The sequence below is a fragment of the Spea bombifrons genome, chromosome 1 (assembly GCF_027358695.1).
Source record: "Spea bombifrons isolate aSpeBom1 chromosome 1, aSpeBom1.2.pri, whole genome shotgun sequence".
NCBI lineage: Eukaryota > Metazoa > Chordata > Amphibia > Anura > Pelobatidae > Spea > Spea bombifrons.
In genome coordinates this window covers 50,458,857-50,479,101 of record NC_071087.1, presented here as the reverse complement: position 1 = coordinate 50,479,101, position 20,245 = coordinate 50,458,857, and the positions used below count along the sequence as shown (strand labels likewise).

Sequence of the window (20,245 nt, the reverse complement as noted above, 5' to 3'; positions counted from 1 at the left end):
GTCAACACTGCGGAATACTGCAAAGCCTATCTTAGTTAGTTAGCTTCCGACAGCCACATAGCCCCGTAAATCAATCATTCCCGCAGCGATGCATCTCAGAGCAAGATTATTCATTTTAACTTGTATATAGAAAACCATTAAAAATATTACTATTAAACTCTGATACTAAGGGACTGAAAACACCCTGGGGATAAGAATGCCAATATTCAGTCGTGTTTTTTTTCATTACTGAATTTAGGTTTTTGAAAATGATTCTAGTAATAGGAATTTCTCTCCATTTCATACCATGTAAATGCAGTCAATGAAAGCAGGCAAACCTTAAAACACTATACATAAAATTAAATTTGCTACTTCCATAAAGAGGTATATATATATATATACATATATATATATATATGTATATTATTTTGTGTTTACTGAATTGCAGAGCATATAATAATTACCTCAAGATAATAAATAAACAAATAAATAAACCTCAGACCTGAACTAAGAAATACAGATTTCTTATCGTTTGTTCATATTAACTGTTTGGAGTGAACTTACTGAAGCAGTATATCCATAGCGAGACTAATTTTCATTCCAGTTTACAATAGCACGAATAGTAGGATTCTCACTTGCACCAACTTGAGGGAGCTGTTAGATTCCCATTAAATTGAAAATTTGCAAACCACTCTACGCCTGGCCACTCACAATTTTTTAAGATACTTCAAAATTTTATGATTAATTAGTTTGAGGGCTTAATTGTGGATAACACACTGCTTTACACACCTTGAGTGGCACATATGGGAATCATACACGCTCAATAAAATAATAGTAATAAAAATGAAATTGCATCAGTTTATTTCCGCTGCAAAAAACAAACAAAGTTCTGACAGTGTTATGAAGGAACTGCAGATTTGGATAAAGCCAATGGTCCAAATCTGTAAGAAATTTAGAATGGGGCAGTAATAGTAGCTCTTTGGCTGACACATACAGATTGACTTTTAGGGGCCTAGATATCCCAACCCCATAGGACTAAGTAGACATTGTCAGGACAAGAAAACCAAGTAGTCCGTTTATCTGTCTTATGATTCTTGACCATCTCTTCTATACACTGTCACAAAGAATCATTCTTAGACTTTGCTACATTTGATACGGTTGCATTCTATATAGCAGAGATACATTTACTACTCTACCACTCAAGTACTGTCTGATAGGACTAACCTTGTCAAATACTAATGTATTTTCGCTAGTGGTCATGTAGCACTGTGGCTGGAATTGTTTCTATATTACCGTATTATGTAGTAATATCTTGAAACAGAATCGTATCACCTATTATGTATATCCTCCAGTCTAACCAGAATAAATGAATAACAGATGCTCAGGAAATACCACCTGAAGATGATCAGCACTGTACCGGAAGATTGCACAAGGGAGCTCTCATAAAATAAAATAAAAAATTGGGAAATAAACACTGAATAAACATTGATATAAGCTAGTATTGCTGTGTTAGAATACATGAATCATGCAGATGTGTACTTACTTTGCATACACAAACCATCGGTGCAGTTCTTAGACTGAAGCACAGGACCATCACAGTCGCGGCCACCATTTCTGGGTGGGGGATTTGTGCAATCTCTTCGGCGCCAGTGTGTGCACTCTGTCCCACAAGTTGACCATTTGCTCCATCCTGTCCATTCACCGTCCTCTGTGACAGAAGAACACGTGGCAAAAGTGATTAGGTTAACTGGAACAATTGTTCATCAGCCGAAGACATTACAGGTGATGTAACCTCACATACAGAAAACAGCATTAATTGCTGGGGGGTGTACAGGAAATCTACCACAGGGCTGTCCATGGAGAGCTCCACCAAATGAAGAAACAAAGACATTGAAAAATGTATGATTTTACTGCTGTGAAGACAGATGATTTTATTACAGGACAAAATGATCAATTGCCCCAGACCAGTCATTACCTTAGGTAGCTACAGCAGCTGTTCCTTGAGTCACCTTAACATGTGCAGTTGCCTCTATTCAGCACATGTGCAATGATAGTGTGTTACAGAAGCATAATCGTGGGACACAGGCTGCTATAGGCAGGTATGAATGGGCTAGAGGCCAACTGGGGTGCTTGCCCAGAGCCACATAACTATTTAAGATTGCCCAGACCGCAGCCCTCAAGTTTGTAAATTTAACTACAGAAGACCCAGCACATAATACATCTGAGCACTATCCTAGACCTTAAAAATACAGTGTTGTTTTTCACCTGGGCACAGTGTGGTGCAGCTTATCTTATGAACATTTTGTCCCTCGCAGTTGGCTCCTCCGTTTAGTGGAGCAGGATTTGTGCACGTTCTTGTACGTTTCTGGTATCCTTTTCCACAGCGATTACTGCACGCAGACCATTCTGTCCAAGTGGACCAACCACCATTAACTAAAGGCAAAGAAGATACAAACAAGTTAAGCTGATTAGCCTTCTATCCAACCCCATCCCTAACACAACTCTGTCTCACACTATCAACAATTCCCTAATCGTTGCTTAAATAACTGAAGAATAATATTAACTTGTCTTTTTAGTATGCTCATAATTCAACAAAAAATCTAAAACTTATTTTAAAAATATGTTCTTTATTTTACCTAGAACGTTAAAAATATCTGGAATAATGATACCATGGTAGCAACCATTGATTTTATCAATCATCCTAGAGCTCCCCTAATAGACAAGAGATGAAAGAATTTGTCATTGTATTGTGGTCCTGATCACCACAAAGAGATCCAATAACTACTGCTGGACCGCCTTCCTAATGATTTATGCTTCAAAAATTCTGTTCAATAATATACAGAATATTTGACTACTGAAATGGTTTCAAAATAAGGAGACTGTAGGTTGTCATCCATCAATCAAATGTAATTTAATATACCATCTCTCATTTACTATGTATTCATTTATATCATGTCTGGTACCACTGTTACTTGACTTCAACATCTATGAATCTCAGTTAGATGCAGCTTGCATTTTAGTTGATGAGCACTGAAGTTTGCCAAGGCCGAGTTTAAAGTTCTGGTCCCATTCCACTTGCCACTGGCTTACCATAAACAATAACTGTGGCTGTGGTACTTCTCCTTTTGGCAACAATGTTTTTGGCGACACACGTGTAATTGGCGGTATCTGAAAGTCTTGCTTGTTTGATGATGAGATTGTGATCAATTGTGATGTAAAAATTTCGATCCTCCACCGGGTCTATCACGTCCTCGTTTTTCAACCACTCTACCTGTAGAAACAGGAGTAAATATGAAGCATTTTTTCTTTAGTTTGCACATTTACAATATGAAATTGGCTCACTGCACACTGTGTGAATTTTATAGCTGAGAAACAACAATGAGCACAGCGCACATAATTGAAGTTCTGACCAAGTCTTGTCTCTGACCGGTAACTGTGAGCGCACTGGTGTGCACAAATCCAGAAATGATTCCTTCAGTCTTGTCAGAAACTATTAATAATGACCCAGTGTCTTGAGATAAATTGATATGGACGGAATAAAGAAAAACGGGGGGGAAAACAGATGTAGGGTTTCCATCCCACAAATCAAAATCTCTTGTGTATGTTTTTCTAGAATGGTTTAATCAATGCAAAATCAACAAGACATACATTCCATATTAGTATTATATATATATATATATATATATATATATATATATATATATATATACTACAATAACACACACAGCATATTATATTATATATGGACTACCTATGACTACGTCCTATTTTTGATATATATATATATATATATATTTAACCTGTATTAACATTGTTATTCACATAAATGAAAACTTTTTGTTCTTTAAAAAAGTGTAATTTTGAAGGATTTTTGTGGGATTTTGTATAGGTTTATTTTATTTCATAGCTGCAGACAAGTATGGGACAAAAATTTATCAGCTGAAGATTTTCATTAAATGGCCTAACAAAGCCACATTTTTTTCCAAGTACGCGTCTGCATTCACCTCCTTTCTCCACTGAGAGACGGATGTGTTATGTCTAATTATTCATTGATTGGTATCATGAGATGAATCTACATAATTGGCACATTTGTTCCAATTAACAATGGAAAACCGCCACAAAAAAAATAAAATAAAAATTGTGTTATGTAAGCACAAGTAAGCAGCAGCAGCATCATAGTGAAGCGGAAAAGCCGGCAGCCAACAGGTCCGTCTGCACCAGACTTGCATTGCCCTAGGACGTCAAGCAATTACTGAGGTGCTATAGGAAAAAAAAGTGAATCGGTGCAGAATTTCATTACATAAATAAATGAGTACAGAGTACATTAATCAAACGAGTGATTATATGAATGAGAAAAGCTATTGAGGAGCAATTATCAGATGTAAACTCAGCCACGCCAAGCTAATCTCATCTTGAGGTTGAACAATTTTGGCAGACACCCTGTATTTAGAAACATACACCAGCAGGATTTTTATTAGTAATTACAGAGGATTTTTTTTCTTAAAACACTAACGCTAATTAATATAGTTCTTTACGCAGCGAAAAGGATGGCGCTTGTTACAGTTTCCTGTTGTTTTATGTTTTTTTGTTTGTTTCGACCGATAAAGTTATTGAATGGCAGCCAAAGCTAAGTGATGTGAACACAATAAAAAAAAAAAGTGAATCGCGTTAGTTTCTATCCAGCGACTTGTTTGTTGTTGTTTAGTAAGGTGCTGAAGGAGGGTTTTTTTTTCTTGCCAAATAAAAATTGAAATAATTTACCCAAGAACAGAAGATCAAAGCAAATATGACACAGTGCAAATAGGTTCACTGGCAGCTTTAAGCTGACGTGGCACTGTGCCCATGTAACTCCATAGCAATGTGTGCTAAATGTACCAGGAAGGTGACTGCAAAGCTATATGAAGACAGATTGTGTTATATAGTGTTTGCAGATAAACACAAGAAGCAGCTTCTGAAAATGTGATCTACATAAACAATGAACTGGAAGCTTTCCATAATCTCAATGGCCGTAACAAACTTTATTATGTCTGTCGGCTCCAGGGGGATTGCATCGAAATACCGTGGAGTGTTCACATTAACCACAGTATCCATTATCGCTTGTTAACAAACGTTCACTCAAGTGGCCATTAACAAGTGATTCATATTCAAGGATCCAATCTCAGTGTTGGTTACCTGTCTTCTCCACGTGTGAAAGTCTTGCCTGTTAGCATACCCTGTTGTTTTCTATGGGTGGCTTTAAGCAAATACTCAATGACTAAAAGAACCTATCAAAGGAATATATGTTCATAACGTTATAATTTTTTTAACCAATAAAATAAAACATTAGCATTTTAATTTTACTCTTCCACATCCCTAGTGAGGTGTCATGTGGTCATGATTTTGGTGTCACATTATATCCAATATGATGGAATTTGGCATCATGCCTTTGTGTAAGGAGGCACTTTCAGTGGGGTTACTGGCTTTTGAAGTGGAATGTCTCACAACTGAGCAAGTCTGCAGGAACCTATAGCACTGTCCTTAATCACATGATTGCTGTGTTTAGTGAATCACAGGGACATTTTTTTAATAGAAAAAATGTTTTTGTGGATTTTTTGTTAATGTCCATTCCTTGATATATTAATATTGGGTTTCATTTACTCCCTAAAGGGAGAGTTGTGTTTCAGATCTTGCACTCCACTTTATGCTAAGTTCCTTGAAGATTACAGGCATATACACACTTAATAATAATTACAGTTTCCCATTTGGCTCCAGGTTTCAGAGATTCAATCAGTCCTTTTTTTGATCTGGCCTGGAGGTATTGTCAGCCAGGTAGCTTTATCAACTTCCTGACCATATCTGCGCACTTCCATCAGCCCAGTTCAAACCCAACCACTCGCTGCATATCTCCCATTCCCGATGCCTGGCTATTGTTTCAAAATAGGCGCTATTTCTCCAAAAAAGGGTGAGCTGGCCCCCCACCACATTGTGTGAACTACAGCTACATAGGGTACAGAGCTGATGTGAGTACTGCCAAGCTCAGTCCAAGAAACTTAGCTCACCTAGGACACTAAGTCCCAAGGCAAGCATTACCCTATTACTAAGGACATCAAGTATTAGATAATATCCTTAATCATTTCCCCCCTCTGTACTAGAGCTGTTCTTTGCCTTACTAAAGCATAAGTTCTAATTAGATATGAAGCATACCCTGTTCTCATGAAACAAAGCTAACAGCAGTCATATTAATAAACAATTAGATCGAAGAGCCACCTGATGCTTGTTATTTGGAGGATTTTCCATCTGCCAGCTGCATTTTTGTACTGATAATAATAATAACTACTAGAAGCAGAGAACATTTTGGCCAGCCAATTTTCCCACGGGCTCTCAAAGACAGACAGAATCTTCTCTCACGCTGGATGGATTTCTATAAACAAGGGTGACCACACTTGCCATTTTTTTCCATGATACATATATTGCAGACATTCATGAAGAGTACATTCGATATACCCCCCCCTGAATTATGGGTGATGTATAGCTGAATAATTAATTCTTCCCTGTGGGTTTTTACATCCCACATACTGTGGGACAGCACTTTACATGTGCTTTACATCCATAGACACGGAAGTGCTATGTTCTCGGAGCCAAAGTATAGAAACAAATTAATTATGTTATTCTATAATTCCTTATTTTTTTAAAAAATATTTTACATTTGTTTTTTTCTTACATATATTTAATAGATTGTAACATCATGAGCTTCAAATCATCATGTTGTATTTCTTTTTTTAAAAAAATTATATTTATTTAGTTTTAGTGCTTAGAATTATCTTACTGGCCTTGGAAAATCCACCACATACGGAATCAGATTTAGATATTAATTAGTCTTGTGGCCTTTGTGTTGTTAACGGTATATTGAAAGGAATTTGCAAGGAAGAACCATTAAGCCTCCCTCTCTCTAAAATCTACATGTTTGATCTTTATGTGACATAAAGAAAGAGAGAGAAAGGGGAGAATGGTTCTTTTGAAAGTCAAATTTGGATGCATTTTTTAGCTTGCCAAGTGTTAATTGGTGACTGCTCTAAGCCATGGTACAAATGCAATGCAGAGTCAATTAGTTGGCAATCACGAGCCTTTGCTTCTTGACAAAGTGCACTGATATATTATAAAGTATTATAGGAACGGTCATTATCACCTTACACAAAAGTCTTTACATCTTCATCTATCCTTGAAATGCACTCAGCACCAGCCACCTGTGCTATGCCCGCGGAGCAATCATGGGCTAGCTGGCTAATTACCAGCCAAAAAGAAAACCCTCTGCCTTTTGTTATTCCATTACAATCAAAAGGGAAATAGACATAGTCGGTTTGCAGGCATTCTTCGTTATATCTAATGAGGATATACCAGTTTTAAATTGGATTTTATTTATTTGATTCTTGCTTATTTATTTGTTTCTTTTAGAAAACCAAAAAAAAAACTCCCAAACAACAAAACAATTAAAATATCTGTGAGGTGATCAAAACAGGATTTAAAAAAAATTGTGATTGATTTGGTTTGTAATTAATATAATGTTCTAGCATCCCAATCAGAGCGTAGCTGCTTATCACCATGCCACAGAATTATCATACTTAATTATCCGAGAATGGTGCTTATTCTGTGGACTCATATCTCCAGAACGGCAGTCTGTGATCCTACACAAACATATTTGTTCTGATCAATGACTGTAGCAGTAGGGGTGCATCTAAAAATGATAGTGGGCACTGAACATCCTGCGTGTAGGAAAGAGTAAGTCTGGAATAATAATTCACATCATGTGCGGTACAAATCATTTATCATTCACACTTACCGAAGAAAGACTTCCTTAAGGTTCTGTGAATATTTCCACAAAATGTAGCTCATATCTCGACAGGCAGGTAAATATTATTATTATAGTGATAATTTAAAAAAATATATTATATTATAAATTAATTAATATTATAAAGTATAATACAAATTCAAATATGAATAAGGCAGATGCAGAAATACATTGACCATTTGCTGGGGCCTCGTAAGATTGCTACTTTTTTGGGACAAAATATTAGCCGCAATATTCTTTCAAATTGGGATTTTATTGTCCATGCACAATTTTATTTACCAGCCTGAAGGGAAAAAATTGTGTTTTATATTGTCAAAAATGGTACCTCTATAAAAGAGAAATGGCCTGTCTTTTATTTAAAGGAAAAACTCTATGTGCAGTATAGTGTCGTTTATATTTATTAATTGTTTCAGCAGAAACGATGTCGGTTTGCTGATTTCTGTACATAAAATTATACCTCAATACTTCATTGGGTATAACTGGTGAACAGGCTGTACTAAGCAAAGAAATAGATAAGATCAGACTACATAAGGGATTAACATTACAGCTGTCGCGAGGATGACTTGCTGCATAAAAAGTATTAGGGATCATCAAAGAACATTAAGCATAAAAAAATCTCCCTACATATCTGTAAGCCTCTGGTGGGTGGTTTTTTTCCTACAGTTTCCATCTAATCCAAGCTCTTAGATAAGCATTTAGCCTATTTTTAAAAAGAGCAAACATCACAAGCAAAAAGAAAAATAATTAATCTTGCAACTGGAATTGCAGCAGTTATGGAAATGTACAAATTGCTTTCACACAGCAAGCGATCCGGACTGTGTTATGCGTAGAGATCAAGTTTGCTGCCAACTGGTAAAAAGTGGAGCAATCTCCATAGCAACCATTGAAACGCTTCTGCTCTGGTGCTCGTACACTGCACCACTATTGCTCAATTAGCGGATGGCAGCGGGAGTTTTTCTATATGGCGAAGGCCTCTTTGAAAGTAGAGGCATTGCCTCTTAAACCAGGCTTTACTGCTATCATATGACCACATTCTCCGTAGCTGTTATTTGTTTAACCCAGAAGCTCAATTGGTGTGTATCCTTTGTGCCTAATAGTAAGTCCATGCCATGATCATTTGCAAGCCAGAATGTTGCCCTTGATTGTACTGTACAGACATTCCTGGGGTTTGACTAGGATTATATGGGTGAATCACTATTTCTCCAGATCTTTGGGGCTTTCTCCAGAAAGGGGAGTGGCCATCCGATGCCCACTTTCCCTCTCACTTTCCTACTAATTGAAGGCTATCTGGGTCTAGCCCCGCCTTCATGCACAGCTAGCACCACCCACACATGAAGCCACTGGTACAGAAGAAAGAGGCGCTCCAGGTGGCCTACCATTGTAAGTTCCAAAGGTGTCCGGTCAATTGCTCAAAACATATAGTAACCCAGTAAACCGACTGCACTTTTTTGAAAGTAAATTTATCCTATCTGCACTATAGTTTGATGGCAAAATAAACAGTAATTACACTGCATGGCCCTACCGATTAATAGCAATCACATTAACAAAACAAAAATCTAGGTGAACGTTAACGTTCTAAAATAATACCATCTCAAACTTGCACTTAACTGAAACTACATTGTCAGAAATATACATCCTAGCAAATCAAAATTCACTGCATCATTACCCATCAATCAGGCAAAGTGTGTCTGCCGTAGCACTCACCTCAGCTCCGGGGATTCCTTCAGGTGGACGACACTGTAAGAGAACTTCTTGTTCCAACAGCACTTCCTTCCCAAGAGGCTCCTGCTCAAATGTTTTCCTCAAATCTAGAAGAAATACAAGTAGATGGTTTAATCCTTTCCTACGATTATAGTTCCTATTTTAGATACTTTTTTTTTAGATAATCTGCATTATTTATCTGGTACCAGGAAGCTCGCTGAACATCGACATTGAGACAGGGGCATAAGTAAGATCAGATTCACTTTTACTAGTGAAGGCAGCATGCCAAAGCTAGACAGTATGAACTTAGAAAGAAAGAAGGACAATGAGACATGCATGTCGCTTTCCTAAAAATATATGCAGTGTTTTAATTACTTTTCTTACTTTCATTTCTTCATTTAATCTGAAGAAGAGGCTTTCAGGTCCCGAAATCTTATGTAACTTTTATACCCTTTTCTATGTTGGCCCAATAAAAGGTATCAACTTCAACTAAAAACTCCAAGTGCTTTTCTAGACATGGGGCATTTCTTCTTAAGCACTTAAGAGCTACAGCTCAAAAGGACTGCAGAAAAGATCCTTGTTACGTGAACTTTTGAATCCAATGTTTTACGCATTCCTATTCCAAGTAATGTCATAAGCCAGATGCGTTCTGGGCAGAATTAGAAAGGAGGAAAACTATGAATAACTTAAGTGGTCAGAAAATGAGAAGAACGTAAGTACTGGACAAAGGACAACTTTTTTTTATTTCCAAACTTCGAGTTTTTGTGTTTTTTTTTTATCCATCCTACTGGGAATATCAGGAAAAGAGAGAAATAGAGTACTAGTGCGATAATGTAAAATGTTTTTTTTATACATAATTGGCAACAAAATTCTTAACCAAAATTTAGTTAATTTCTCTATTTTGATGCAATGATGAGAAACTGATTTTTTCAGACAGTAATAGCTTTATTTCACACCTGGTAAGCGGTTATTTTACCTAAACTGTTGAGATTAGGTGCCAGCATGATCATTATCTGGTGCTGTGATAATAATAGATAATTCTGTATCAAACTCTCTGCAATGAGGACAGCGGAGCAGAGGGAGAGGCTGGCTGAGGTGCTGCTCTGGGTCAGGCATAGGAAGCATTCAAGGTAACTACGCCACTGCACTGAATACCATATTTTATTGCGTGCTTCCATTTTAATATAACTATTCATAACATTACAAGTAAAAAAAAAAATAATCACGCAATATCAATTGTGTTTATAAGGTCTCTCAAAGCAGACAGCTTGTAGTATGCAGGAGAGCTGAACATTTTGAAGGTTACATAGAAACATAGCATTTCACAGCAGAACAATTCCGTCTGTCTAGTCTGCCCATTTTTCCTGATGTAAAGAGTCAGACGTTAATCAGTCCTTGGTCTTGTCTTCGATTCAGGATAGCTTGTATATGTAAATACATTTGCTGTATTAGCCTCTACCACTTGCATGCTTTAATTATTTCTGCTCCTTTATGTTTTTTATGATTATTATTAGGTTTACAGTACATAGCTGCAACCAAGTTAACATGCATTTTGTATATGAGCCTGAACAAAAGGGCCACCATATTTCTAAGAAAAGCAAAAAAAAAAACCCAATTATTTTTAGAGGGTGGTATTTGTTAGAACACATTGGGGCATATGATGCATGAAAAAATGATTAATTGTGGATACTTGGTCTAAATACCCCGCTATTAATAGAATAGACCTTGGAAGCTCTGGAATATATACTCAGATGCTCCAGACAATTTAAATGGCATGTCTAGAACACTGAATAATTTGCAGTTCACAATGGCTGGTTTTCGTGTTGAAATGAATAGAATCATTTCTGGAACCACTAAACAAAGGATACGTTTTAACCATTATTGACACATTTTATACAATTTATATCATAGTTTTTTTACTATTGTTATGTCAAAAGGTTACCTCCATTTTTATGAAAACTATATTTCACAGGGAATATGTTATAGTTAACCACTTCGCTCACATGGGTTTGGGGCTGGTACTCCACTAGATAACTGGCAGTTGCCAAAACGCAATAAAGGTGATTACAACAGTAACATATAAAGAGGTAAAGCTGCAAACTGGGGAAAGAGACGTTCTACCAGTTCATTATTGACTGCTGTTGTAGATAAAAGGAACAGTCTTCCATCAGAAGTGGTAGAGGGTTATACAATGAGGGAGTTTAAACATGAACAGGACAGGCATATGGCTATCCTGACTCTAAAACTGAGACCAAAGACTGATTTTTATTTAGTTATTTTTTTTATTATGTACAGTATTTATCCTTAATGAGGATGTACGTTAAAATAATCTAAGCTTAAAGAATGCTGTGTGACAGCATTCATTCATTTATTTTTTGTTTTATAACTGCGGTATCCTCAATATATGTTATAGAAAATCACATTTTTGCTAGTACGTAACCATAAGGATGCCTCCCATCCCAAGCAGCTACCACACTCACAACCTCGAAGTTCCCAGGTATGACAAAAATACAATATTCTTTTTAATGTATGTGGTAACGTCTATGCATAAGGAGCCAATAACCATGCATGCTTGTTTGTCCACGTTTATACATATGGAAGGACCTCAAAAAGTATGTTATCAATGTCTGTCCAACTAACTGTGAGGCTAGGTTTTGTGTGGTGGTCTTGGGTGGCACTGTGACAGGGACTGAGAGAAGGTGCCATCTGTTGGGGAGGCAGACCTGTGCACCTCTTCTGGCACAGATATCCACCGGTTATTTCACCGAATCCCCGCACAGTACAGGGAGCCACTCTACGATGTCATTCATATGCTAGCGTTAGTCCACTAGTCCAACTGACTGGATGAGGAACACATCTACTCATCAGCACCACTGAACCAAGACTCTGAAGCCCCATCTGCACAGTAACTGTAATGACTACGGATCATTTTGGGTTACAGGGTGGTTTTGGGGTAAGAGCAATTTAAGATTTTTTTGGGGGGGGGTATAGTTGCTACGTTCATACATCACTTATCGTTATTACTTTCTTTTTAATGTTGTGATTTTTTCCCCCCTGGGTTACATTTCTGAAAAGAATAAATCAAGAACGTAATTGTTCCATGCTCTTGGACCATCCAGTAACCGGCAGCATTTTATATAATAAATATTACCCTTTTAAAACAAAATGATCTGCAGTACTGTGAAATATGCCGCGACAGGGGACGAAAAACGTACAGTAACTTTAACAGTTACAAAATCCTTTGATTTGCACAGAATGCCTCACTGTTCGAATATACGTCCCAGTAGTAAGTAATTATTAAACAGTATTTAAATAACGGTGACACATTCTCTGTAGGGGGTTAAAAATGTCTGGAGAGGTATTTCATGGCATGCGGCTGACCTTCTATTAAATAAATATAAGCATCTTCTACATCAGACACATTTTTCACACATTCAAATTACTCCTTGGCTAATTCTATTACATGCTCAATGAACAGAGATGTTCAATACATTTTTTCTCCTTTAATGGACTAGAGTCCTAGAGTACCAGCTCTCTGGAGGGTGAAATCATCTTTTTTCTTTTAATCCTGCACAACAATAGCTGGAGATCAGTAAAGGAGAGAGAAAAAAAAAGTTTTGAAAAGGTATGATAAAACGTGCTAATTATGTCATCATGCCAACATATAACTCGTGAAGAAAGACACAGATTTTCTCCTTACTATACCGGAAATTGTTGAGAATTAAACGATTCTTTTTTTTTTAGAATAAATTATGCCATATTTTTAATAATTTTATGTTCTTATTAAAAATGAAGAATTGTTTGCAAGGCGTACTAAAAACCTATTTCTTGCAAGCTGCGGGCGCTACAAGAAAATCGATTTGATCTTCCGTCGGTTACTTGCAGTCTCGCTAATGAGCAAAAAGTGACATTTTTATGCTGTGATTTATGTAATGTAGGGTAAACTAACGCATTTATAAATGTTAAGAGGGGATGCGTCGTATTTTAATTACAAGAGCCACTAAAATACTATTGGGTCACTGAGCAAGTGATGGTTATGATATGGCCATAAAATTTATATGGTTGACCAGGATAGAAAATACGTTATAAAAACGGCATGTTTTTAGCGTTTTTGAGAATAACAATTTTCATGTAAAAAAAGTCAAATTTTCTTACAAAATTAAGTAATTACCTAATAAAAACATTCTAGTTTTGTTCCATAATGTCCTTTTGCCTACATCAATGCTGTCTACAAAATATTTATATATTTTCATTTCGGCAGGCAAAAAAAGGTTTCATCGTGGAATAAATAAGGGGGGGGGAAACCAACGTATTTTATTTTATTAGTACACAAGTTTTACGTCAGAGATACTTCTGTTTGTCTACTAAATCCCTTCAAGCCTTTGGACGCCTACGAGCATTTATCGAAAGGTACAGTGGATTGCAGATACCAATACAAGTGGACAATAGGTATGCAAATGAGTGCATTAAGTATTCATTAAAAATAAAGAAGGCTAGAAAATGATGTTTTCGTAAGCTCCCACAAGAGGAGATATGTCGACCAGACTAAAAAAGGCATAGTATTGCTTTGTAAAGTCCAAAGCAAAAATGATAACTTTATGTGCAAAAAAATTTAGGTCTGATTAGAACTGGAAAAAAACAAACCTGAAACACATTATTAAGAATTAGTACTCCGTAGAAACCACCACATGGGTTCAAGGCACAATTAAATCAGCAAAATTCCCTTGCACCGTTAAACAAATTATTAAAATACAGTAAACATATAAAAGGTAATTAACCCTCAAGGCAGGTCTTGGCTCCTGACGTTCACTGTATCAACGCTGCATTCATTTCACTGGGTAGCTGCATGCATTAATAATCCCTAGAAACCTTTTCTTGAACTTTTTAGTAAGATGACCATCTGTTAAGCTTTTTAGATAAATAAGAGAGGGTCTCTGTAAAACAGCGCCGATCAAGCAGTGGTTTATAATGCTTTCAAGCCTAGTTAAATCCCTGTGCATTGACACAATTTTATTATTTTGTGTGTGTGTGTGTTTTACTTCGCTATGAAAAAACTACCTTTAGCTTTAGGGCTAAATTTTATGGGGTACAGGAAAAGAAATATACCACGCAGGACACTGTGAAAGCTTTGAAGACAACGTTATTGTTTTTCTTGGCCCTAACAATATTGTTACCTGGTCATGGTTTAACTTGAAAATTTCTCTTGTAATAAATTCACTGGCATTTGCTAAGATATTTTTAAAAATCCTTTATATGGAATCATAAGATTAAAAAAAACATGCCCAGAATACACTGTTGTAACGAGATCACAGAATCACTCGTTTTAGAGGAGAACTCTATAAACTGCTTTATTGGTTCTAAAAGTAAAAAAAAAAAAACCTAAATTAAGATCAATAGACTGTTTTTAGATCCTCCATTGACCACAAGGACTAGACAAATCTTAGGATACAGGGAGCCATAGTGGCTTCCGTTTTAATAATGGTGCCTAATACACGTGTACTATATTACCGGTATATCATTCTCTATGTATCATGTCATGAAGATCAAACATATTACATCCAGCCAAAATGATAATCAATGTAGCGTATGAAGCACTCTTTAGTATTCTAAGCCTTGCCAATAGTGTACGTGGTCTATGCAGCCTGGCAGCCATGGCACCTAATAGTTTACTTCTCTGATATGTGATGCTTCTATAACTGTGATGTTGTGTCCTGAGGGAGAATACAACATAGATTAAAGTGGATTTGTGCCACAGATGTAAAAAGCTCCATGGAAATCACTGCCCTATCTGTGTAAAATCAGCATGCACAGCTTCAAAATATTATCACATGTCATATTATGCCAATACAAGTTACAAATAATCAAAACTATGGTATTAGTGAGAGGATGTCAGGTTTGATAAGATCAGGTAATACTCACATGCTATTCGGACATATGCCTTTCTGCTCTTGGTTGTGCCCGCAGAGCTCCAGGCAACACACTGGCACCAGTAATCTTCAAGTCCAAACAGTTCCTCCACTTGTTGCCTTGATATTTCGATACTAACTTCTCGTACAATAAGACCTGAAAACGCATGGAAAGAATGTGATCAATTCACAATATACTATACATCCCCTTACTTTACATTTTTACCAGCACTAAAGGTTCCTCCTGGATTTAACTAATCTTTCCGAGGTGTCCAAAAAAAAGACTGCAATAATAATGCCTACTTTATTAAAAATGTATTCCTATACTTTTCAGTAGCCTGTATCGCAACCTTTATTTTAAAAAAAATAGGAAAATACATGAATTAATTTTGTGGCTGGATAATGTCAACGACTTTAACTGTATATTAATTATTAATTAACATCAAAGACACAAGATATGGTGAGATTATTCAAACTGTTAAACTAGTAAACAAACCATAAAAAAGGTCTTGATGTGTTAAATAACATCGGTTTGTAGGCCTCAGAATGGCCTACAGAAATCTTTATTTTTGTTTGTTTCTTAGTTGGACGTTACGATGTTATCAAATGAAATGTAAACTTTCGAGTGCTTCTATGATCACTTTATACAACGTATTCTGGGCATTTGTTTTTTCAAACACCCTCAAACGCGTGAAAAAGTTATATCAACAAGTGATGAAAGCCCACTTCTAGTTTTGTGATTTCCTGTTGTGTATTCTAAGGCTAAAGGCATGTAAGTTCCACCCGCATTATGAATGTTCCTGATTGTAAAGAACTAACAACTGAAAAGCCTAGCAAGCTCTTTGATTCCCTTTTAGCCTCATAGAGCGCCCATTCAGAAAGTAGACTATTAATTGCTGTTTGCTCACAGCTGTATTCCCCTATTTACGTGGTATACTGTTTATAGCTAAAGTGTGGTTCCAAACACAACAATCCATCAGAGCATGTAATATCGCCAAGATGTCTGGCGGGAACACTTTTAATGAGATGCATCCAGCTATCCCCTCCTTGTGTAATTACCCGTCACAGTTTATTTCCAAATAACGAGCTACATCTGCATTAATAATATCATGACTAATTATCAAAATGATTATAAAAGGCAAGATTTCAAATGATAATGTAAAAAAGCATTAAATATGAAAGATGTCCATTAAAGCGTCCAATGGATCTCCTAAGAAGGACTCCAGCTCGATTGTTGTCTTCTGTGAGGATGCAGAAAAGTAGAAATATAAATTCTAACAGCATGTGTGTTTAACCTGCCAACCTCTCTAACAGCAAGCAAGAGAAGTGAGCGTTTCCAGCATGCTATGGGAATGTTTTAATAATGAGGGTAACAAGCAAGTTCAAAGCAGTTTGGTGGCCTGGGAGTTGAGGTACTTAAATATCAGAGTTACATTAGTAGCAGTAGAATGCGCAGTCACCTTGCATCAGAGATTTCGATTACAGCAACAAACTCTGAAAATGTGACTATTAAATGCCTAGAGCAATGAATTGTAACTCTTCAAGTGCCAGAGGGATTCTTACTACAATATAAATCAAGATAGCGAGTGAGGAAATGTAACTATGCAATATGCCCCATCATCACCTGCCAATCACTCCAGCATCTCCTGGTCCTCAGTAGACCCTCCCAGCTAAATCGTAGGAGATTATATATATATATATAAAAAAAGAGAAATCCAAAAAGAATTTGGGGAAATTCAGACAAAATGAGTATAACCTTGAGAACATATTCAATGTCAGAAAATGAATCTCCAAGGTTAAACATAACATTTCTGAATACTTGAAAAGGTACCTTTCTTGGTTGAATAGACTGCTCTGTTATTCTAGAGATAAAAAAAGGTTGAGATGTAGCAAAAGAAAAATTGAAATGTATGTTGATGTTTTCAAGGGCATTAAAAGCTGTGTGTTTTTGCTATTTAGTGAAGAACTTTCGGCTTTCTTTTGTTGGAAAAACCTAGCTCCTAAGGAACTCATTTCTGATTTTCGCTCTTATGGATAAAATAAGTTCTGCAGATTGTGATACTTTAACGTGAATTATGTTTTTTTTTCCACGTTCCTTTTATTACTAATGCCACGTCCATGCACTTAGCATTTTGTGAAAATTCTGAGAAATTTGTTTTGTAAGTATACCAGTATCTATATGAAAAATGTTGAACTCAGATGCTGAATAATAATAGTACGGTAATACCACAGAGTCAATTAATATTATCTGATGCACATTTTACAAAGCAATATGGCTCAGTACAATAGAATCAATTACTTTCTACTACAAGCAAGGTTATGTGCTTTACAAATCTTTCTTTTTCCCAGTTACCTCCTATCCCGTACTGTTTTACATGTGAGTTTAGTTCTTATAATATGGATGTTTTCTGTATGAAATAAAATATAACTCACTGCATGGTAAAAAACAATATGTTTACTTTGACAAACACCTGCTTTATGTCTCAAACTGTAGCAATCAAAATGCTAAATAACTGGAGTATCATTGTTGCCTTTCATACAATTACAGGAACATAGAATCAGATAAGAACCATCCATTTAGTTACAAGCATGTATTCTGCCCATATGTTTCTCAAACCTTATTCAGTTCTGGATCTTGTCCTATTTTCAGGATAGTCCTATGTCTATCCCATGCATATTAAAGGGTTCTTTTCACTAGTCTTACCTTTCAACATTTCAGGTTCCCAAAACAGGGTTAAAGATGGGCTAGGCGAGACCCAGCACTTATCTTACCAGCTTGCAACACATTCAAGGTGTACGCCAAGACATTAGATCATGTCCAGCAAACAGCTTCAATGTGTTGAGAGAAGGCCATGTGGAAGCTGTGACTTAGGTCTGTTCTGCAAACCTGTGCCTCTGATCTCCCTAACTGGTCCATGATGTCCACTGCTCACAAAAGAGGGACAGTGAGGCATTGATGCAATCTCTCTCAATTACCAATACTTCCAGTGGAGTTCATTGAGCAGGTCTAGTAGAGAGCATTCATCAAAGATCATTCACAACAAGGTGAATAAATGATGGTCTGTAAAGTGTGCAAGAAAACCCCCCAACAAATGACGAAGCAGATGGGAAAAAGGCACATAAATACCCTCACGCGTTTCACATCCTGTGTGTTCTCATAGGTTATTATTAATTACACGACTAGGCTTTAGAAAAAAAAACTATTGGTGCTTACAAAATATTTCTTTCATATGACATGTATTTCAGAAACAAGCGATTCCCACCAATTTGGCGCCTACTCTCATCTTGTGTCCCCAATTTAAAACGCTCAAATTAAACTGCATTTCACACGTTTTGACAGGCATGATTTTCATAGAAAGAAAGAGAAGAAAAAAAACAACAAAAGGTTGGGATCCAAAATAATAGGCTTGGTAATAGCTGCCAGAGGTTCTAGCTTTTGCATTAAGACTGCGGTACAAGGCTCACAAGGAAAATCTGTGCACTTTTTATTTCTGGTTCAGAGGATTTACATGCTTTCTCTAATGATCTGGGCTGTCAGCACTCAGTAATGCTTCCCAGTCTTCAGATTACTACTCATGCAAAATTGAAGCACTCTTGAGGCAGTTAGAAGCTGCGGAAGAATCACAATGTGTAGGCAAAAGGTGTAATGGTTCTTCCATGCTTGGTAGATGAGGCTTGGTAATCATGGGAGAAAAATACTCCACCGCACTGTACAGGATACAGAACTACGTGATAATAGATTGAGATAGCTATTGGCTGTTTGCTTAAGAACATACCCTTGGGTGAAATATTTGATTACATTAATTTCTTTTTTTTTTTTTTTTATCAGATCATAATTCCACGTGTCCCACATTGAGCATGGTAAAGACACACTGGAGTCTGCAATGTGAAAGGTTAATCAGGAACTTTTTCCCCCCAAAATGGCTCTAGTTTGATTCGTTCCTTGAGGTACACGTCAGTGAAATAAAAAAGAATAAGGCTCTTCTTGTACATTTATTTGGCATTTAGGAACTGTATTCTGCTACAGACCTGGAATCTTGGCACAAACAAAAATTGTTTTTGAGAGCTCTTCTGTCCAAGATGCTGTCAAGTGAAATATAGTTTTGACAAGGACATCATGTGTGCTGCCAAAATGCATATAAAAAGTCACCGCCTGTCGGGCAATGTATTTTGAGCTTTTTTTTTTTACCCTAGTTGAATAACTGATTGTTTTATGAAACCTATGATTACGCCAATTCAATTCATCCGTCATCTGTCCTGACTATTATACCCAGGCTTCCAGACAACATACATTTTTCCATATTCTCTCTTCTACCATCTGCTTGTTCTTCTTCTTTCGGTTCAGATGACCAGGTGAGTACTGCATGTCATTTAATCATATAAATGTCTTATATCTATGCACGACAAACCCTTAACGTGTCAGAAGCAGTGCAGGCCAGACTAACAAAGGGATAACAATAATTTAACAATAATAACAGATCATTTATAGTTGGATATTTTAAGACATTTTTGGAATGGGGTCTGTTAAATTACCAAAATCTTAGCAAAACAGTGCTAACTATGGATTTTAACTCCATATTATAATAGATCATGCAAAGTTCTATTAGTGGAACATTGAACAAAGATTATATTATTATATTATAAAAACAAATTATACTATAATTATACTATACAACATTTACTCCCTTGTCATACATTTGATTTCAGTTTAAAATGATGCATATTTCTCGTGTTTGAATATCAACTTTATAATGGGTAATATAAATAGATATACAACAATAAAGTGATCAAAAAACTTTTACTATGATTGCTTAAACGTTCTTTTCCTTGCATG

At 36.4% G+C, this 20,245-nt stretch overlaps 1 protein-coding gene across 1 annotated transcript in view; it reads right to left on the bottom strand.

Annotated features, from left to right (window-relative positions):
* The window catches only part of UNC5C (unc-5 netrin receptor C), a 158,741-nt gene that overhangs the window by 29,704 nt on the left and 108,792 nt on the right, over nt 1–20,245 (bottom strand). The window contains exons 4-8 of the mRNA XM_053461577.1: nt 15,425–15,568; nt 9,509–9,612; nt 3,070–3,250; nt 2,245–2,412; nt 1,523–1,687 (exon numbers count right to left, since the gene is read on the bottom strand). Coding sequence (XP_053317552.1) covers nt 1,523–1,687; nt 2,245–2,412; nt 3,070–3,250; nt 9,509–9,612; nt 15,425–15,568 — 762 coding nt within the window. The remainder of the gene's footprint in view (nt 1–1,522; nt 1,688–2,244; nt 2,413–3,069; nt 3,251–9,508; nt 9,613–15,424; nt 15,569–20,245) is intronic.